At 39.0% G+C, this 23,039-nt stretch overlaps 2 protein-coding genes across 2 annotated transcripts in view; both read right to left on the reverse strand.

The window, feature by feature from the left end:
• Positions 1–1,531, reverse strand: part of PDGFRB (platelet derived growth factor receptor beta) — a 114,573-nt gene extending 113,042 nt beyond the window's left edge. Inside the window, exon 1 of the mRNA XM_081935063.1 lies at positions 138–1,531. The gene's annotated coding sequence lies outside the window, so the exon portion shown is untranslated. The remainder of the gene's footprint in view (positions 1–137) is intronic.
• An 8,755-nt stretch (positions 1,532–10,286) lies between these two features.
• CAMK2A (calcium/calmodulin dependent protein kinase II alpha) overlaps positions 10,287–23,039 on the reverse strand; it is a 301,059-nt gene continuing 288,306 nt past the window's right edge. The window contains exon 19 of the mRNA XM_081942664.1: positions 10,287–10,397. Coding sequence (XP_081798790.1) covers positions 10,385–10,397 — 13 coding nt within the window. The 3' untranslated portion in view covers positions 10,287–10,384. The remainder of the gene's footprint in view (positions 10,398–23,039) is intronic.

Consider the following 23,039-nt stretch of genomic DNA (forward strand, 5'->3'; position numbering starts at 1 on the left):
TCCCAAAAGCAAATATAGTTGAACCTTCCACATCTGGATCCGTTAAAAATTTTTTCCATTTGCAACTTGTTTTTAGCCTGGTGCAACAAATAACGAGCTGAAGAACTAAAAGCGAAGGAGACCACGGAAGGGCTTACCTTAACTTAGCAGAAAGGGCTTTCGCCAAACGACGCCCAGAACTTGCTGGGACTCCCCTCCAAAACTTCGTTTTATCTTTCCTCTGAAGTTTCTCCGACTGCCCCGAGTCCTTCAGCTGAGTTATGCAGTCTTGCCAAAAAAAAAAAAAAAGGAAAAGGGGAAAAAATGCCTAGGGAGGGTTGTCTGAAGATTGAAGGGGCGGGACTGGGGGGGGGAGGAGGAGGAGGATGCCCACTGCCTGGCTAGAGCCTCTGGTTTGTTTTTTTATTACCCCCCAGAGTATTCGTCACAGGATCCTAAACCGAGCCTTTGCTCCAAGCTCTGCAGCGGTTCTTTTAAAACCAACAAGAAGCCTCTGCCAGGAATGAGGCTTTGCGGTTGTTGATTTAATCCTACTTTGGGTTCAAACTTTTTGGATCGCACTCGCAGACAGAGACAGAGACAGGAAAGATGGAAAAGGAAAAAGAAAAAGAACCCCTTTGATTTTTTTTTCTTTCTGGAGGAGAGGGGCAATTTAGGGGGTTGGGGGGGGGGATAACTTCAAGTAGCTGGAACTGAAAAGCGCTTTGCAGCCCAAAGCAGGTCAAAAAAAGTCAGAGGAAGACGAGAGCTGGAGGAAAGCTGGTGCGAGCGGTTCGAATCCCATCCTCCTAGCGGAACGATCCCATCCGAATCGGTGTGTGCGCGTTCTTTCTGTGCATGGTGCAGATCGGTTCAAAACGGGACTTTTTTAAAGGGTTGCGAGTTTCTCAACCCCGTCTCTGTCTCTCTGATGTGGATGCCTGCTTTCGGTTCTGGCCTCTCCCCCCCCCCCCCCCGGCTCGCCTACCAGCCTCCATCTTCCCCTCCTCCCTCGGTTCGCCCCTTTCTCAGGATATGAGGAAATGTTTAGAAAATCCGCGGCCGACGCCAGCCGCTGACTCATGTTTTCATTAAAGAAGGGAGGCCTCCCGCCACATGTGAGGAGCGCTGCCCGCCCGTTCGCTCCTCCTCCCCCGGCCCCGCCTCCGCTCCCCTCCCTCGCACCTTCTTGGCGCGGAGTGGGAAGCTTGGAAGGGACGTCTGGGACGGAGGGGGGGGGAGAGCGGACGTGGAGGGGCTTATCGGCGGAGATAACCTTGAGTTAGCGGCCTGCCTTGTTCTTTGTCTGCTGGGAGGGATCGCCGTTGAAAAAGTTTTTGCGAAGGACACAACCATGGGCTGGTTGACCTACAGACCCTAGGGGGTTTCGGGCGCATGTGAATCAGAGTTTGCTTTCTGTGTGTCGATCGCTTCCCCCAATAGGGGCTGTTGAGGAGGCCCCACACAAAAGGCCATAGGGTGGTGGGTGGGTTGTTTGAGTGTAGGCGTGAAGAAAAGAATGTGTTTTGTTTTGTGGTCTTTTGACAGCTCAGCTCAGAACAAATTCCCCAAGAAGTCATTCTCCTAGGTAAAAATACACAAGGCTTGACGCCGACTCCTGAGAATACTGGCCAGCCGAAAAAATAAATAAATGGATCTTGAAAGAAATCATCCCAAGAGCCTTCACTCAAGACATAAATGGCCAGAGTCAAATGTGCAACGTGCCTACCATCCCTGTCCTAATCTTTCTTTTTATTCGTATCCATGACATGTATCCAAAATCTTGTTTATGCATATATATGTTGCCTAATACATGCTTGATAAAATAAATGCAATAAAATAGAAAATAAAATAAATTATCCTACTTCAGAAATGTCATGTGAAGATATGGGTCTCTGGAAAAAAAAGCTCTAATGTTGGGAAAAGGGCAGAAGGAAAGACAGAAACACCAGCAGCAAGGTGGATGGACTCAGTTATATGGGGGGGGAAGCATATTTGGAAGTCCTGAAGGACCATTTTAGGAACAAATTGCATGGAGAACAATCTGTGTGATCACTATGGGTTAACAACCTGATGATACATATTCAGCCTAAGCAGATTTGTACCTGACTGAACATATTTAAGTGTGGATGATAGCCAGGGGTGAACATGGTTAATATGTGGACGGGAGACCACCAGAAATCTCAAGACAGGATATCCTGGAAGAAGACTATAGCAAACTAAGTCTTTTTATTGCTAAGAAAAAGCAACTGTGTGTGTATCTGAAGTTAGAGATGAGCTTTGCTCAGGGAACATGTATTAAAAACTAAGATTCCAGGGGTTCATTAATATAATACCTTTTAATGTGTATGCATATAATTTGAATATGGCAAATATGTAGAGAATTATAAATACATGGGCATTGTATTCAAAATTGTTTTGCTCAAAGTTGAGAAGTTAAAAAAAATATCAGACAACTTTTCGGGGCCAATTGTTGGAAAATGACAGTGAAACATTAAAGGGTTAAGCTATGAATACTTCATAAATAATAATAATAATAAATAAATTTGGATTTATTAGCCGCTCCCTTTCCAAGTAGGACTCGGGGCGGCGTACAATGGAGCATAAAACATAAAAAATATATAACAACACCAAACGTACATACATACACAACATACCTACATACATACACGGAGGAGGAAACAAATTACATCAATAGACAGTTAAAAATCAACTTTAAAATACCCCAATTGTAAAAACCCAATAAAAATTAATATTTAAGGACAATTTAAAAACAGTTTGGAGGAATGGGAAAATTACGATTGCGATTGAGCCAGGCCGGATAATTGAAAGAGGTGGGTCTTCAGCTGTACACGGAAGGAGCGGAGATCGGAAGTAATCCTGATGTCACGGGGGAGGTCATTCCACAGGGCTGGGCCCATCACAGAGAAGGCTCTGCTCCTGGGTGTCGCCCCCCGACACTGTTTGGCGGACGGCACCCGGAGAAGTCCCTCTCTGTGTGCGCGAATTGGTCGTAGGGATGTGTGGGGCAGGATGCGATCCTGCATATAACTAGGCCCTGTGCCATGGAGCGCTTTAAAGATCATAATCAAAACCTTGAAACGCACTCGGTAGACCACAGGCAGCCAGTGCAGCTCGCGCAGGAGAGGTGTTACAGGGGAGTATCTAGTCCTCCCCATAATCACCCGCGCGGCCGCGTTCTGGACCAACTGTAGTCTCCGAGTGCATCTCAAGGGAAGCCCCATGTAGAGAGCATTGCAGTAATCCAGGCGAGACGTCACTAGCGCATGGGTGACTGTGCGTAGGGCATCCCGGTCCAATAAGGGGCGCAATTGGCGCATCAGGCGAACCTGATGGAACGCCCCCCTTGCCACGGCTGTTACATGGTTATCCATGGACAGCCGGGCATCCAGGAGGACGCCCAAATTGCGCACCTGTTCCATGGGGGCTAGTTGGACGCCCCCGATGGCCAGAGATGGAAGCACCTGGTTGAACCGGGAGGCCGGAAGCCACAGCCACTCCGTCTTGGAAGGGTTGAGTTTTAGTCTTCCCTAGACGCTCTTCCCTAGACGCTCTAAGAATCCTTGGATATTCACCAGTAAATGAAACCAATACATTTAAAAAGGCAATCTATAACCTTTAGTTTTTATTGGATGCTATCTCATTGTCGTCATTCAAATACAGTTCCACTGCCAATCCAGTTGCCTTCTACACGAGATAAAGAAGTAAGGGCTCTTTTGTCCTTGATTTCAAATGCAAAATATCTTGAGCCAACCTGTTTAGGGCCAAACAAAAAAGTCAAAGATATAAACAGTTTCATGTTCTCTGAAACATAGCATATATAAATGTGACTGAAAGCTATCATACCTAATACCATTGAATCTGGTATCAGAAGACCTCCTCAGTTTTTGGAATGTCAACAACTTGATTTCACATCTAAGCAATCATATGTCTATACTATGAATTGATCTACTAGTATGGCTGAATTCCTAAGTGGGGCTAATTTATCAGTATTCATATTCAGGCAATTTAGTAAATACATTATTCTATGCTTAACTTACTCAGTTCAGAAGTTGCACAATGCAGCCTTGTTTGTCTAGGTTGGGTAGGTGGAATTTGAGAAAACACAATGTTTAGTAGAGAAGCAACAGGCATAAAGTTGTACTAGTTACCAGTTTAATTCTGAGTGTAATTTAAGAGATGGCTCTTATCTATAAAGTCCTTCAAGGGCAGCTTATCTCCAAATATCTCTGATGTTGTCAAGCTCCATACACAAAGATTGTAACATTCCCCAGGAAACCTATCTTCTCCATTGCTATCCTGACCTTTAAAACAGCACCTCCTCCTCCTCCAGGATCCAGTTAACTCTGACCCTGCCAAGCTTTCAGAAGGAATTAAAGACCTATTATTTTCTCCTCAGGGTTTGGGTCTGGAATTTGTATGAACATATTGGAAGATTTTGCTTCCCCCCCAGCATTTTTTTTCTATTTACATGTCTTTGTATTTTTATTATGTGGTTCTATTATAGTGTTCTTTAATGATGAGAGCTGTCTTGAATTGTATGTTGAATGGGTGTCTATAGAAATTGTTCAGCTGAATAAAATCGGAGGCCTCTCTATCAACTTGGTGTTTTCCAGAAGCTGCTGGATGCTTGCTTGGATGCATCCTTGTTAAGCTTAATTTTGTTGGCCTGAATGACTAAAGCAAACTGAGTTTGCAAATGTGAGTTTAAAGCCATCACAGAGTATGTGATTGAACAGACTTACAAGTAGTCCTCACTACTTGTGAGACTACAAGTAGTCCTCACTTAACAACAGTAATTGGAATTACAGTACTGAATTTCCATTGCTAGGCAACATGTCATAAAGCACAGTGTGATGTGACTCCATTGCTTAGCAACAGCAATCCTGGCAGTCCCCATTGCTGCTGTTAAGCAAGATCTCAGGTTTTTATTCGAGGACCTCAAGTGACTTTGACTTGTGACTTCCTGCTGGCTTCCAACAGGCAAGTCAATGGGGAAACCCTCAGGGAGTTTATGTCCTGCACCATTTTCCAGCAGGCTTCAGACAGGTGAGTAGTATGGAGTGTGGCCAAATGAAGTGTGATGTTTCTGCATGAGTGTGTCTGAGTGCAACTGCTTTCATGCACTTAAAACTTTGTTCATGACACTCTCCACTTCTTTCTTCTGGTCCTCTATTTAGCAGCTGAAAGATACATGGAATTCAAAACAAACAACTTCAGTCTCTGCCAATTGAGTTTGTTAATCTCTAAAAAGACTCATCTTTAGGCTAGTGTTGGCTGATTTCTTTTATCCTGGAAGGGCTTTTGAGCATGTTCCAATTGTTTTTATAGTTTTTTGACATCCCCCTCCCCCAAAAGCACAAAGCTTAGACTTCTTGTAAGGTCAGCTACTACCCACTATACCCCCTAGAGCCAAGCTACTTGTTAATTCACTTGTTTATTTATCCTTTTGGTGGAATGTGTAGTAATATATCAGGAATAAATAAGCTTGTAAGGGCACTATGGAATGCTGGGGTGGTGGTGGTATTCCCTGGGATCTCATAACGGGCTCCTCAAGAGAAATAGCAGCAAGAGCAACTTACACGTGCAATGTGTAGCGTTCCCTGTCTGTTTCCCATAAATGGCAATTGCAGTTGGCAGTCACAATGGCAGTCGGAAATAAGAATTATGTGAGCATTGTCATAATGCTAGCTAGTTGCCCAGTGGCCAGATCACAATTATATACCCACAGGGTACTTCAACATCCAGAACTTTGAAGACTGGTTGTACCACTTACTCACTGCCTTTGCAACTTCAAACAGCCGCTGAATAAGTGGTTGTTAAACAAGGACTACCTGTGCTTTGGGCAGAGGATATTTTATGTTGCAAATTCCTGAGAACCTAAAGCACAAGTGGAAATAGTAAACATCTTTGCCAAAGGTTGGAGCGCGTAAGGTCTACCTGCGATGAACTAAGATTATTTAGCTGCAGGTTGAAAGGAAGGAGAAGGTTGCATTACAATGATGCAATGATTGTTGGAGTCCTTATGCCGCATTAATTCCTGGGCTTAGATGGCATCTCAAATAGCCACATCAGCGAAACAACAATAGCTCCAGGGGAGAGAAAGCTTTTCTATAGGCTCCATATGCTCCTTTTGGAGCACTGAAACTAGATCATCTTGAACTATTTTATCAGTATGGAAATTGGTGCAATATGAGTCCTGAGATGAAAGAGCAAATGGTTTATTTTATCTGCAATAATGGCAACATGTTCTGAAATGGAGCCCAGAGAAAAGCAGGAAGTTCTGTAGTGATGTCTGGAGATATCACGTATCCAGGCCCTGGATAACCATTCTATGTAGCTCAGTCCTGATACCGATGTATTCCCATCTGAAATTTTCCTCTTTTAAGAACTGAAAACCTGCAGACTCTGCATCAGAAAACGAATAGCACAGCATTATTTGGAATCTTTCTTTTGTCATTTATTTCTCATAACAGATTTCCCCAGGCAGCACCTCCAGATGGATTAGACTGCAGCTCCCATCTTTTCTAGCTTTAGAAATACTTGCTGGATTGATGGAAATCCAAAGAGGTGCCAAGTGGAAGAAGGTTGCATTAATTTTTGTGATGTTAAACAGTATTTTTTTTTCTTTTGAGAGGGAATTCCTGTATTGTTTATGTTCTGTATAGATTTGAGTATGTAGCAGGCAGAAATAAATGACTAGACTGCACACATTTTTACATTAAGGATAAATAGTCTGTTGGATGTGAATTCTACAGTGTAAGTTATGTTTTATATCTTGCTGCTCTCATTCCTTAGAAGGCTGAGACAAGAATTAGTGATAAGACTGGGATATTTAACTTTGCTTAAAAGTATCTTCATTTTTAAAGAGGCATTCTTGAATTCATGCCTCATTCTGAAAATATGATCCCAGTAAGTGTTGCTAATTCAGTTTGAGCCCTGATAGGAATGCTGTGCTTCTTACGTATGAGTAATTTGGGCAAGGAATATTTATTGGAACATTGAGTCCATTCAGAATTAGAATGTTTTCTGTTTCTTCCGACTTTTTGAATGCTCTAGAGAATATAAGAATAACAGTGCTGTGTTTCTTAGGGTTATTGCAAAAATAGATTTAAAACCATGTCACAACTTTAGGGATAATGCTTTAGACTTCTATGGTTCTTGATGTCTCCCAAATGTCCAACATCAGCAATTAGTAGGCCGATACAAATGGCAGATGAATCCTATTTCAGCACTGGGGATCGGACAGTGTCTTTTACTGCCCCCAGGAACAGCAAGCCAGCTCAGGAATGCAGTTATATGGCCCATAAACTCTGTTCACTAATGCTTTCCTGGACTTAATGGTAGGGAGGTCTCGGTATTGGAAAGTGGTTGTATTCCTTCTTTATATGCCTTGGAAAAGATACTTTATCATTTCACAAGAAAGTACCAAATGCCACTGAAAGGTTACATTTTGCAGGGAACTTTTTTAAAAAATTATGCCTTGCTCCTGCTCAGCCCTGAGTTTGTTATCTGAAGCAGGAGAGGGGCAGTCATGCTAAGAGGATGTATGTTACCCATGAAATAATCAAGGAGCTTCTAAATAATAACTGAAATAGGCAGCCTGGTCCCAAGTCACTTATACAAACGTGGGAGTTGTTTGGTTTAGTTAAATGAAAAATCCTGTGACCTCAGATGTGTGAGCTGCTGATGCCTCATTGCTGAAAAAGTCATGCTTTCCTTCACTGTCTGTACTGTGATGCATTTCTGTTTCCTAAAGTAACAGGCAAGAAAGAGGCTTCTTCTTTATTTGTATTGATTGTGTGGATCCAGTTACCAAAAATGAAACTTTCCTGTTGAGGAATCAGAAGCACAGCAGTGCACTATTCTCCCTCTCTTGTAGCATCAGTTCTCCAGTTGCATTGCAATAGGGCAGTGCATAGCCTCAAAGTGCCATATGGCACTGACCTTTTGTCTGTAGGTCTGGCTGTTCCCAGAACTTAAGTGCTTTGCATAACTAACTTGGTGGGAGAATATTCTCAGAGGCAGCAGCCCCACTCCAATGTGAGTAATAATAGCAGTGTCTTCCGGTGGCCCAATCATTTGAGCACATCTGGAGGCACTTACATTCTGAAAGGATTAACCATTTGCTAACTGAGATATTGAAGATGTATACAAGCCAAGATAGGGGAGAGGCAGTTCATTACACCAATTGGTCTGGTCTGTTTCCCTTTGCTCATTTTGGAGTTTCACTACCCATTGCCAGAATGGTTTCAAAGAAACCTGGAGTTTGGCTGTACAGTGATGCTGAAATGTTTGTGAACCCTTTTGAATTTTTGATATTTCTTTATAAACATGATCTAAAATGTGATACATTCTCCACACGAGTCCTACAATTAGATAAAAAGAATCCCATTAAACAAATGGGTCAAGAACATTATACTTGTTCATTTATTTATTGAGGTAAATAATCCATAGCTATATAGGGCTGTGCGGCAAAAAATATGTGAACCTCTAGGATTATCATTTCATTTGGAGGGGAAATTAGAGTCAAGTGTTTCAATCAGTGGAACGACAATCAGATGTGAGTGTGGGAGGTCCTACCTTATTCAAAGAGCAGAAGTGTGAGTATTCATTATGAAAAACTCATCTGTATATACTTTTGTTTTTTCCACTTGTACATTTGCTTTAGTTTTATACTTTTGATATGGTCAAATAACTAAATAAAGTTTCTATTTTATTCTACAACATAGATATGTGGAAGTTTGTTAATGGCTCAAACAAAGGAGATTTCTGAGAAGCACAACTCCTGAACCTCACCAGACTGAAAATGGCTACACACATTATTAATCCTATAGGCATGTCATGGAAGAAGGATTTGAAACAATAGTGTTCATGTAATGAAGCTCTCCAATATCCCTCAGTTGAACTCTTCTGTAAGAAGGAATGGGCTAAAATTCTTCCAAGGTGATATGTAGGACTGATTTGATCAACAGTTATTGGAAATGTTTGATTGCAGTTATTGATGCCCAAAAAGGAATACACCACTTTGTAAAAACAAATGTTTACACATTTTTGTCATACCCAATTATGCTGATTGCCACTCCCTCATCCCCTTTCTAGATTTTTAGTTCTATATGTAGGAATTTGGAGGAGATAAGCAGCCAACATTGGTAAGCATCCCCAGTTTCTAGCAGTTTCACTCCTTCAACATATTGCCGAGTCCCTTTGGGGAGAGGGGGCGGTCTAGAAGTCTAATAAACTAAACTAAACTTCTAAAACTGCTTGACATGGTAAAAAAAAAGGTCATAAGAGCTTTGTTACATTCTTACAACAAGCATATTAGGCTGTTTCTATTATTTTTAATGGCTTATTATGCAGTGAGGGGAGTTTGTCTTCTAAAAACAGAGGAACAGAAGGCATCAATCTGTTCTCATTGCTGTAATAAAGGCAGTGTCCCAAATAATGAAATTATTTGGACAGAGTTGGAAATGGGGGTTGCTTTTGGGCCTTCAGGCAGGGTCCTTCCTCCCTACATCTTTAAAAGATTGGTTTGCATCGTCCCTCCTTCCAGCTCTGCTATATTTCATCTTTATTAATTTATTAATGGTAAAGAATCACTTAAATTGTATTTATAAATGCACCGCACAGTATCTTTCTTAATTCCCAGTTCTAGAAAATGTATTAAGCAAAGGAGAATGTATAAATAGACAGATAAAAAAAAAATCCCAAGTAAGTGTGTGGGTGGGACTCAGGTGAATGTCAAGTGTTACAATGGTTCTTTTAACCCCTCTACATTCATGACAAAATCTGTTATTACACCAATACCTACCACCCTATTACACTATCCTTGTCTGGGTGGATCTTTACAGTTCAACCAGTCTGTGGGCCAGTTCCTTAACTGGGAAAATATTTTGAGATATTATAAAGCAAATTCAGCATAGCATTAATGGTTGTGCCAAGGTTGCTAATAGATGATGATAGACCGCTGTTTTACTTGTACAGCCCACTCCTTGCTCAGCTATATAATATCCTGTTATAAGCTGATATATTTTTGAATATTGGCATATACTGTGGAACATACTTGGCACACCCACACTTCCTCTTGCCCAATTTTACTACTTCATACATGGTCATGGGCTTTGTTCAGAATTGAGCACATGGCTCTGAACATCCCACTTCACGGATATTTTTGGAAGATAATTCTGTGACTTCAGACAAGTATTTGTTTTTTTCTTTAAGAGTATTTAATTCATTGCTAGGCTATTTTTTCTAATAGGGTTGTAGCATATAATGCAGATTTGGTTGCTGGAGTGTTCACTGCCTGAGTCTTGTGTGCATACATTTAACACCCATATCGCTCTGGATCACGTTTTTAAATGTCTGCTTTTTTTTCTCCCAGTCTTCAACTCTTCTTCCTAGATCAGATGGAGAAACAGGAGTATTTTATTGTTAGAGGATATAATAACATAACCTTGAAAGACTAGCAGTTTTTCTCTGTCCCTATACTAAAAAAAAATATATGAAAAAAATCAAGGTAAGATTATCTTAAATTACTCTGTCAAGGTTGCTTCAAATCATCTGGACTATGTAATCACTTCTCCAAGTCTCTCCTTAACAGTTCACTCCTTCCTCCCACCTTAGCAGCTGTTTCATACCTTCTCAAGGTCAGCTTTAAATTCCCGTACAACTCTAAATTTAATTTCTTCTTGCGGTTGGTATTTTTCCTTATAACTGTACTGGGATCATTGCTTATGTGTTGAATTATTTTTTTTATTTTTTTTTATTTGGATGTATGTTGAATAACCTAGAAGTTGAGTGCTTCTAGGGAAAATGCTAAATGCTCAAATCCTGTTAGGGCATATTATATCTGTTACTGTATTCTACATGCCCATCATTGACCTCTGACTTGCAGCACTTCCTGTGGCTTTGGCACCGATTCAGCAATGGTTTTCATTCATTCAGCATAACCTCCTTGCTTCTATATTCATCACTCTGCAATTCTGCTTTAAGACGGTAGAGACACTCACATGATAATTTTCAGTCATTTCCCCCTACATTTTCCCCTTGTAAAAATTATACCTATTAGTTTGAAAAGTTTCCCTTTTTTAAAAAAAAAACTAGAGTCATATTTATACTTTATATCATTTTCATTGATAAAAGTAATGGTTAACACACATCCAAAATATATTCATATACAAACCTCAAAGCCCAAGACTATACTACAGGATCAAAATGTGGGCAGCTTCAAAGATTCAATTCCATTTGAAGGCCAAGACAAATTAGGAATCTTTTGAATCAGAGCCATTTAGGCTGTTTTTCAAATCACTGATTGTAGATTCCAGGCGTACAAATTTTCTAAACTGAGTATGTGCAAAAGGAAAAAAAGTTTTTTACTCTGTCCCTTATAAGAAATAGGTGTCCGTTCCCTACTTCCTGCACCATCTACTGTTCAAAGGAGGTAACTAAAGAAAATTCACTCCTGGTAAAAAGTTGTAACTGGAAATTCTAAAACAGTGTGTGAAAGTGCAGTCCCTGACAATGATCTGTGCAATGCAAAAATTTTGATATATTGGTGTGGAAGAAATCGAATGGGGTATTGAAACATATCAGAAAGTTGACCTGGAGCACCAGGATTTTTACTAACAATAAGCAGAAATAGATAAATGTACCGATTGTGCAAAATGGGCATGTTTTAAAATAAATAATAAACACATTTAAATATTTTAGAATCCTTTTTGTTATTAATGTGGTTTAATAAACTCTGTTCCTTAATTTTCAGAAAATCACATACATAGTATTTATTTGAAGACTATATTTGCATTATAGGGTACTTGTTCTGCAGTCAATCTTCCTTTTAGCATTTGTGTAACATTTTAATATTACGTTTTCAAGTGACTGTGGAAAGTTCTACATGTAAGTCATCACTACTTTTGTCTGAAATAATTCAAACAAAAATCATTTAAAACAAATATTAGAAATTTATTTATTTAGATTTTTTTGTGTACATTTTGGAAGTAAATGTATTATGGATAAGGGAAAAAAATTCCAAGAGAATTCTTGCAAGTTTGCACAAGAATTTTTACAAGTAACGTTATAATCAGGATTGGATCTTAAAATTCTGGGTTGAGTCTTATTCTAATTTCCATGAGGTGGCGCTGTCATTCTGGAAAAATAAAAATAAAAAATCTTTTCTAAAGCAGAAAGACATACAAATATCACAATGTGATGTGTTTTATTGGACAGAAAAGTATCATAATATCAAACTCAGTTCCTCGTCACAAGGAGCTCTTGGTCACCTCCATTTCAATTTATTGGCAATAAGAAAAAGTGGTTCCATTCTCACTCTCCAGAATTTAAAAAAAACTATTTCCAGTTACTTCCTTTCCATTCTTTATTACCCCAAGATTCTCCTATTTTACTCTATTCATAGCTTTGCCTACAATTCAAAAGCTTGGATTATCTTTTATTATTTCTAGTTCCCAATCACCCTCTGTTATGAATTCAACAAAATAATTCTGGAATTAATTTTGAAAAGAAAAAAAAACCTAGCGATCCCCAAGGTAAAATAGATAGAATAATAAAATTGTGATTCTAAAATTCAAGTAAGCTATATAAGATCAGGTCTTAGCAAAAACAGCATTCTTTGAATGTAAGGGACTCAACCAGGGAATGCTCTGACCCAGGTGTCAAAGTGTTTTAGATCTGACATTGTTCTGGATCCATTTATAAGCACCTTTAATCAGTTTCTGTTGGTTTGAAATACGTGGGGACTTTGGTGCTCTGTGAGCTTGGTTGTTTCCTTGTAGACATTTCATAACCCAACTAGGCAACATCAGTGTTAACACTGATGATGTTACTTAGTCAGGTAATGCAATGTCTGCAAAGAAACAAGCAAGCTCAGAGAGCACCAAGGATCCTACAGTTCTACCCTGATCTACAAATATTCTCTTCTATTGGCTCTGAAATCTGCAACTCTACCCAGGGATTGTGGTGTTATGATTTCAGTCGTCCACGTTTTTATTACCCTTGGAGAAAAATATCATGATGCTATTTTATTGGATCTAACTGCAAAGGTAATCTGGAAGCTCTAAGTAATTCAAGGCAAATTAAAATGCTAGAGGGAACAAACAGGAATGTACACCAAACTGTTGTCTGTTAATATTGTTGCTTATTTGCTTCTGGTACTTTGTGGCATATATTTAATGAACATCAGCAGTGTGCAGCGGCTGCCAAAAAAGCCAACACAGTCCTAGGCTGCATCAACAGAGGGATAGAATCAAGATCATGTGAAGTGTTAATACCACTTTTTAATGCTTTGGTAAGGCCACACTTGGAATACTGCATTCAGTTTTGGTCGCCACGATGTAGAAAAGATGTGGAGACTCTACAAAGAGTGCAGAGAAGAGCAACAAAGATGATTAGGGGACTGGAGACTAAAACATATGAAGAACGGTTGCAGGAACTGGCTATGTTTAGCTTAAGAGAAAGAAGGACTAGGGGAGACATGATAGCAGTGTTCCAATATCTCAGGGGTTGCCACAAAGAAGAGGGAGTCAAACTATTCTCCAAGGCACCTGAGGGTAGAACAAGAAGCAATGGGTGGAAACTAATTAAGGAGAGAAGCAACTTAGAACTGAGGAGAAATTTCCTGACAGTTAGAACAATTAATCAGTAGAACAGAAGTTGCCTCCAGAAGTTGTGAATGCCCCAACACTGGAAGTCTTTAAGAATACGTTGGATAACCATTTGTCTGGAACAGTATAGGGTTTCCTGCCTAGGCAGGGGGTTGGACTAGAAGACCTCCAAGGTCCCTTCCAACTCTGCTATTGTATTGTATTAAGTATCTAACTGCTGGATATCACTCTCTTAGTGGTGGCACCATTGCTTTTCTATTTCCTGTAGGTACTGAAAACATTTTTTGTTACGAATTGAAACTGGTTGCTGAAGTTCTCACTCAGATCCGCTATTGAAGCAGGAAAATACTTCAATCTGATTGGTTGACCGGCTGACAGCTTCCTATAAATGGAGCACTGTCACCAAGGCTTTTGCTGTTGTTCGAATGAATTAAATAAAAGAGCTTTGCTGAAATCACTCAGGCCTCGTCTCCATTTTCAGTCCAAACTTAACATTTTTTTTCTTTTCTTTTTTTCAACAGTTGTCTTAATTATGCAATCTATTTCATATTAGTTTTGCTCTTTTTAAATGCTTTGCTTATTCAGTCTCCTCCTTAGAGGAACCACTTCAATTTTTAAAAAACACACATACAAACAATTAATCATTACTTTTGCTTCCGTTATGCTTTGCTTTGATCTCTGCCTTCATTGATCCATGTTCCTGTATCTGGGTTGCAAGGAATTACAGAGCTCAGAGCCTCCAAATCTCTTCTTTAATCTGCCCTTGACTGGCTGTAAAAGATTAAAGAAAGGACTGATGCATCTGACTTTAAAACAATAAACTGCTTAGTTTCTTACTACCTTTTGATTCAGTTAGTTGTAATCGGGGAAGGAGGGTGGGGGGGTGGCATGGCTCAGTTGCTCAAGGACCTCTGGAGGATATTCCAAAGCAGACAATGTTTGCAGTAGGGTTTGCCCCGAGAAGTTTGTAGAAGGACTGGGAGAGCTTTGCAGCAAAGCTGCCATGAATGCATCACTGGAAAAATACTAAGGGGAAAAAAATCCGTTTGCAATTTGGTGGAATGTTGCAAAGAACTCTCGTCCCCCTCAATACAAATATGCACATAGATTAGAGCTGGCTCAGTCAGAAGCAAGGGTGGGAGTAGAAAAGCTAAAGCCAATCTTTCTTACAGTATACTGTCCCAGTCCTGTTTGTATGCAAGTGGGTGGGTGTGCTTTACTGCTCTATGTCAAAAGACGTTAGGCCACCCCTACAGAACTCAGTTTCTAGCTGTTTTACATTGCAGTTATGTCCTCCTGTGGACCCAAGAACAGCTTAATCCAAAGATAAATTGGAGAAAAAATAGTTGTTCCATATTTTTGGAATGTGGGGTTGTTCTTTGTACAGCATTGTTGACAAATAACGATAAATAGTTACATTGAAGCACTAGGACAGGGCTGAAGAACCTTCAGGTATTGCTAGGAAATTGTAGTATAACTATCACAAGGTTTTCCATTCTTGAACTAAATATTCTTCTGGTTCTTTGCTGGGTGGGGTAATCATCTGATTCAAAATTTTCAATCTCTGCCAGTATTTAAGCAGTTGCTTTGAGGAAGTTTTCTAAGACAAGAGCAGCAATATCCATTCCCACATGCCGGGCCATCTCCCTGTACTCTGTCTTGGGAATGCTTATGCAGTGCACAGCCCAGAAGCTCATGAAGAAAGGAGGCATGTTAAAAAAGTAAATCCATGCATCATGTGTTCTTTTTTTTTATATAGCTAGCGCGGTCCACATATCTCTTTGAAAAAGGATCCAAATTTCCTACTCCTGAATAGGAGTATCTAAGGCAATGTTCTCCAAATTTGCTCAACTGCAAACTTCCAGCTAATATAACATTTTAAAACTTGTAGTACATCAGAGTGGGAATTGCTGGTTTAAAAGACGTATCTAAAAGACGAATATATGGGGTTCTCTGACCAATATCCAGCTCAAAATGTTTTATCTCGGGCTACTAGATCTGAGTTGCAAAAATCTAGTTCCTCACTAGGTGACAGCAAACAGACACAGAAAACTCTCATTCTTTGCTATCATCTAGTGGCCATATTGGGGGTATATGGCCCAGATATGGGAGCGATATCTATATTATATACATTACATTCTTTCCCCTGTCTTTGCATTTGGAAGAAGAAATCTTTGGTCCTCGATCTCAAGCACATTTTAAGTTAATTTAATGCAAGAATCAGGGGAGAATCCAGAAACAGCGAAGGAAGGCCAGGTAGAAAAATATCAGGGAGAAAGCAAATGTTGCTGGAGGAGATAGATGCTATTTATTCTCCTATTAGAGGTGCAAGATACTTTTCCACTATTGCTACACACTCACCAAAAAGCAAACATTTTACATTTTACAAAATTGGCACTGGTTCCATCTCTTTTGAGAAAAGTTCTAATGTGGACATCATCCTACTTAAAACACAAAGTTTTGGATTGATCTGCGGTTTGGGTTAGTGTCTGAGCTGCATATATTTCTTCTTCTTCTTCTTCTTCTTCTTCTTCTTCTTCTTCTTCTTCTTCTTCTTCTTCTTCTTCTTCTTCTTCTTCTCCTCCTCCTCCTCCTCCTCCTCCTCCTCCTCCTCCTCCTCCTCCTCCTCCTCCTCCTCCTCCTCCTCCTCCTCCCATAACTGTTATCAGACATTGACTATCCTATTTTTATCAACAGCTACACGAAAAGGTGCTGCTGAGTTCTGTCCAAATCAGTCCCTTAGATTCTGAATCCATGATGTTCTTCTTCTGCCTGGACCTCGTTTGCCTTCAATCTTTCTCTGGAGGATTAAGTGAAGTATGCTGTGTTTTTCCGGGTGTTGCAACACATGTCCGAAATATTCTACCTTTTGCTTTTTAATTGTTTTGATGATTTCCCTTGGCTTTCCCAGGCGGTTTATCACCTCCTCATTTCTGATTTTGTCAACTCAGCTTATACATAATAGCCACCTGTAAATGTAGTGGACAACTGCTAGATGGCAGCAAAGAGAGAGAGAAAAATAAATCATGTCACTGTCTACTGGCTGTCTAGATGTTTGGGAACCAGCTAGAGTAGTCCAGTCAATTACAGCAATAATTGGGTAGGAACTTTTGCAAAAATATCACAGAAGAGTGATATTTGATGGTACCACTTGTAGAATTTTTATGATACCAGAAAGTAGCCATTAAAAAAAAAAGCTCCGACCAACCAGCTTTTAAACGTTGACTATGAATTAGATTAATTGTAGGCATTACCAGCAATTAGCAAGATTTAAGGGGTGGTGGGGTTTCAATTGATCATCTTAACCAGCTGCGATAGATTGTTGGTGATTTCAGTGTCACTGGAAGGGGCAATGTAATTTCTTTGGAGGTTTTGTTTGTTTGTTTTGAGAGGTTGGTTAGAAAGAAGACTGGGGGCCCTGAACATTTGGGTGTCCTCCCAAAACAATGCTAAATGTTGCCATCAATGACTAGGCATTCTACTGTAAAACACTGTTCCACAAATTGCCCTATCCTGTTAATGCTGTGCAAGTCTTTGCCTCAATGAAGATTTGAGCAAAGTGTATATACATGACCACTTCAAAGTGACCAATTCAGTTCCTATTTGCATCAAAATCCTCCATCACTGCATAAGGAAGCTGGGAACTGACACACCGGGAAAAACTCAGCACGGCCATTGATTGGCTGCAGAGGATGACTAGAAGTTCCAAACAGGCAGAGAGAAATACTGGAAAACTTTATGGATGTACAAACATGATGTCTCGAGCTCCTTACCTTTTAATGGGATCATTTGCATTAATATATGTTGGTCATTTCTTTTTTGTACTTTTTTTTCAAGCAGACAAAACACAATTCCTAACTTGTACTTTATTTGTGCAAAATTACATAATTTATCCTCTCTTGCACTGTCTGAAAACTGACGCCTTTTCATCAATATGTTTGTTTATTTTCTTTAATCATTTGGCAGAGGGGGAGGGGTGTTTTGCTTTTCTCTTGTTTATTTGCAAGTGTATGAATTAAATCAAAAAGGCAAACAAATATTCAAACTTTTTATTGAAGTTGCCTCTTTCTTCTGCCTCTTTTTACCACTGTCGTAGCAATAAACTTTATGAGATAGTAACGGAGAATTCAGAAGTACAGTGCACTGCAGAATCGCAAAGATAAATAAAGCCATTCCTGGCAAATTATGGAAAAGCAAAGTCTCCGTGGATTTTAGCATCCAGCAGACTATCAAAATAAAGACATGCTTAGAGAAAACTGAGTATTTGGGGAGCTTACACATTTAATCTTGCCTGTACTTTTCCAACTGGATAGAATAATGCTAAAACATTTTTTTTTAAAAAATAATCATAGCATTCTCGTATTTGAGAAAATGAAACTCGTTCTGAAATAATAATTTTCCCACTGTTGATAACATAAACACTGATGAGATCAGTGCCTGAGGGAAGGTCCAAGTTATTCAGAGTGTTGGGACTTTTAAAAGATCCCAGGAGAAGCAGCAAAACGATAACAGTGGATTCTGTTAATTATATCTGAGGCTTCAGTTTACCAAGAAGAGTGCTTGATAATAAACCTGGCATTAAAACAAATGATTTCATGCTTCCTTCCTGATTCACAACTTGGATTAATGGTGCATCTCTCTCCCTCCCTCCCTCTCTCTCTCTGTCTCTCTCTCTCTCACTCACACACATACACACTCACACAGAGTGGATGGGGGTCAGAAAAATGATATGTGGAGAAATAGACAAATTTTGAATTTACAGAATGGGACACTACATTACATGACTGGGTGAGTTTGCGTGAAATACCTGAATGTAGAAAGGAGATCTATGGCTAATACCTGGGGGCTTTGCAGAACTTTAAAAAAACCTTTCAGATACCCCAGAAGCAAAATAGTAATTTCACCCATGCACACACTTTCCTCTCAGTGAATCCTGTGATAGTGTAATTTCAAATATGTAACCATAGTCCTCTTTTCTCATTGACCCTTCCCTATAAAATCACCTGCACGCATGACCTTCTGAAAGCATGTCCTGAATATGCTTTTTTTTTCAAATCTAGCAATTCCATGTTGGCTAGAATACACATCTAATTGGAGAAAGGTGTTTTTTTTATCGTTTGTTATATTTTATTTCTTTCTCTGTGTCGCAAAGGCCCTTGATACCTAAACACAACCCTTCGATTCTCGCAATGTATTTAGTTTAGTTAGTTAGTTATTTCATTTGTATTGCACCATTATTTTCACAAAAAACTCAAGGTGCTGAACATTATGCAATGCATCTTCCTCTTCTTGTTTTCCCCACCACAATAACCCTGTGAGGTAGGTGGTGCTAAGAGAGAGAGAGTGACTGGCCCAAAGGTCTTCCTAGAATTCATAGTTCCTGCACTGCACCCTGCTCTGCGATAGCATTTTTGCCCTATTTAGGTTTATATATCTCCATGGCACGAAAAGTTATAAAGGGCAAGAAATACAGTAATGCTCTTTGTAAAGAGACAAAGGAGCTGTAATTACATTCTCTAATATAACACCCTCTTTTATTTTCAGGCAATGCGTGCACTGCATTTATTAGCTTTTTCCTACAATAAGAAAATAAAATTTGATGTAGGGCTACTTTTATTGGGCTTGCATCATCCAGCAGTGAAGAGAACGTTATAAAATCATCAATGTTAGTTGAGTGGTGTTTTCTTTGTATATATGGTAAGCATGCAAATGTTTTTGGTAGTACCAGAAAGGCAGATGTCTTTTTCATGAATTCACTCTTCCAAACATAATTCTTAAGTTGTAAAAGAGACCAAAAGGAAACCTTATCAGTGGATCTTTATGATCCTATTGTCAGTTCAGTTGATTTCTCTTGTCCCATCTAATCCTTCGGACCAAAGTAAACTTTCATCATAAAGAAAGCTCACATAGACTTAGAAGGGTGGTTCATAAGTATTGTATAAGAAATTCCAGATCTTAACTGTTTCATTTCTTCTTTGGAATACAACAACCAAAAAGTCATAAGATTCTGGGGCTTAGTAGTATCACATATTCCATAGATTTGTCCTTCTTACAGTTTAGCAACTGTTCATGTGTTGAACAGCATTTATCCCAATCCATCTAAGGTTAAGGACATTCTGGCAAGAAAAACTTGTCTCCTTGTGAATAGATCATACAGGATAATTTTCAGTGGCTATCTCAAATAATGATAGTCCTTTCCCAAAATTCTGCTGTTTCCTAAACTAAAGTCCAGAGCTACATTCTGGTATAAATGATACCAAGCTGCTACATACTTAATATAATTTTTGGCATGTGTTTGTATTTCTTTACAACTTTACTAGAGACTGGCTCACAACATATAAGAACATTAAATATGAAATCATAATGTAGGGCTGGTAGAATAAAAGTGACTTCAGTTGACACACTAAAGAAAATGGTGGGTGTATATTTAGAAGATGGAGTCAAAATAGTCCCAATTGATCTTTGAAAAATGATAGGAGAAGATAGGAAATAAATGCAATTGCATCATTATAATTAGCCATATCAGTGAGATAATTTTTAGAACTATTTGAGGCCTGGTGTCCAGAATTTAATTGTGGATTTTTTTTTCTTTATAAATGTTAAAATGTTATTGGACTTTACATTAGAACTATATGTTTTGTTTTGCTATCAGAGTAACAATAGGTCATTCATAGTTTTGTATATTATTTTCATGCTTATTGAAAATTAGCTACTACCGTATTTTCTCTTTCATAATCCCAAGAACAGAATGGGTTACCTCACAAAGGCAGAAAAGATCTGAGCTTTGCTGATACCTCACCTTCTCTAATTTTTTCCCATTGAATTGTGAATGGGGAGATTTGATTAGAACAGAGACATTACCACATTTTGGTAATATTTGGAATGTTCTTTATATGCTACATATAGACAGGCAATTCCTACAGTAAATTGTGCATGCTATGTTTTCTGCAACCTTGTTTCATGGATATTTTAACAGGAGATATGGTTTTCTGAATCTGTTGACTATTAGTTATTTCCTGACTGTTTATGAATTTAAAAAGTGTAGCATCAGAATAATAATTCTTCTTGGTATTTAGTAAATTAAAGCTACACTAACGAAGACCAGACTATTTATTTCTATTGTGGGAATAGGTGTTTGTGTGTTAATTTATTTGAAAGACTTACAGTACATGGCCATCCATTTTATGTATCATAATCATGGGTGGATCAAAGTAACAATCAAATATATACAAAAAAAAAAAGCATGAACCAGCATCTAGGCAAAATCAAGTCCTGGTGCTCTAAACAACAGTCCCCAGTAATTAATCTACTGGGTTCCAGCTTCACTCTATTGCCAAAACATACATTCATTCATCATACTTATATAACTTCCCATCTTATACTAAAGTGACTCTAAACAGCTTACAGAAAAATAATAAATTACAATATTAAAACAGACATAATTACAATATTATTAACATTAATAACATTAATAAGTATTACAATATTATTAATAGCAAGCTGATATCTTGTACCTGTTTAATAGGATTTATGGATGATGGAAATAGTAGTAGCACTGCAAGACAGTAAATGCATTGTGGCTTTTAAGCATTGTGCATTTTATGCATGGAATAGTTAAGTGGGAAGATATAGGCAATGTTAACTTAGGATAGCCAAGGTCATGTGATCTGTAATGACAACTTGAACATGGCTCTGATTGTATTTTGTTCCCAGTACAACCAGCCATGGAGCAGAATGCCCTGTTCTTATACTAAGGACATGCGAAATGCCCATTGGATGCACGTTAATTATTGTATTTCAATATCAAACATATGGGCTGTAACCTCAGTACAACTTTACAATCAACAACAAAAACAGAAGACTTTTTAATAGAGATTGTTGAAAACCATTGAGCCATGTTAATCCTAACCTAACATAGATCCTTTTTAATCTAACAAATGCTAGTTTGTCCTTGCTAGTCCTAGAAGCTTACCAATTTTTATATCTATGTTCTGATTTCTTGTGTTTAGATAGTTGATCTTAAATATATTGTAAAGAGATACCGTTGTGAAAGAATTAAGGTGAGTGTATTTCAAGTGAATTAATACTTTTATGGTGTTTTACTATTATTGCAGAAGTGAGAAACCTCTGGTCGTTGAATATTACCGGAATTGTTGGGCAATGCAGCAGATCCTATTTGACTGTCTTAAGGAACTGTTACAATTTTACACCAGTCTTTAACCAATAATTGAAACAATATTTCTAAAGATAATTAAAACTAAAAACCAAGATTACATATTACACTAAATTCTGTATATGCTTCTTATGAATTACCGTAATATGATTCCTAACTTAACAGCCGTGAATTTCCTTTCGTTGTGGCTGACGGCTGCAGTGCACTGAACTGACAATTTACAGAGATATTTGGAAAGATGTGGAAGGTTATTAAGGAAAAGAGGACTGTAAAACCGTATTATTTTAATCTAAGTTACTAGATGCTTCATAATCTCTTGTCCTAGTTAATCCATCAAAAGAATAAATCCCAAACAAACCAAGATGGGAAATTGTATGCTATTAGAGAGAAATTATTAGCTTTTCCCAGCTTTTCTAATTCAGCGTCTGATCTTATCCGTGAGAACTTTTTTTGTGGTAAGCCATTTGTGATACAGATAGTCCTCAGTGGTGGGTTCTGGATCCCGTTGCAAGCGGTACTCCACATGAATGCGTGCAGCACACGCATGTGCCGTACCTGCCAGCGATGCCTCCATAAGCCTCCACGACACTCCAGCTGCTCTGTGCAGTATTGCACAAGTGATATATGTGCCATGCGCGTGCACAGAAGCTCCAAAGGCTTTAAAGAACAGGTAAAGAGTTCGGGTGGGCGGGTGGGCCCTCCAGAGCACAGTACCGGAACGGTCCTCAGTGCTCCGGGCAGGCTCTGGTATGCCCGTACTGGCGTGTACTGCCTGCAACCCACCACTGGTAGTCTTCGACTTATAGCCATTTGTTTAGTGACCAAAGTTATCACTGCCCTGAAAAAAGTGATTTACAATATGTTTTACACTTACAACCTTGCAGCATCCTCATGGTCATATGATCAAAATTCACACACTTGGCAGCTGGCATGTCCTTATCACAATTGTGGTGTTCCAGAGTCATGTGATCACCATTGATAACCTTCCCAGATGGCTTCTGACAATGGACAAATGAATGGGGGAAGCCAGATTTGCTTAGCAAAAGTATGGTTTACTTAACAGCTGCAGTGATTCACTTAACAACTTTCTGGCAAACAGGTTGTAAAATGGGGGGGATTCAACTAACAACGGCCTTGCTTAGCAAGGCAAATTTTGGGCTCAACTGAAGTTGTAAGTCGAGGATTACCTGTTCACATGCTACAAGATACAGATTTCAGGTTCCATTGCCATGTTTTGTGATCCATTACTC

Source organism: Natrix helvetica, assembly GCF_964273705.1.
Source record: "Natrix helvetica genome assembly, chromosome: 1".
NCBI lineage: Eukaryota > Metazoa > Chordata > Lepidosauria > Squamata > Natricidae > Natrix > Natrix helvetica.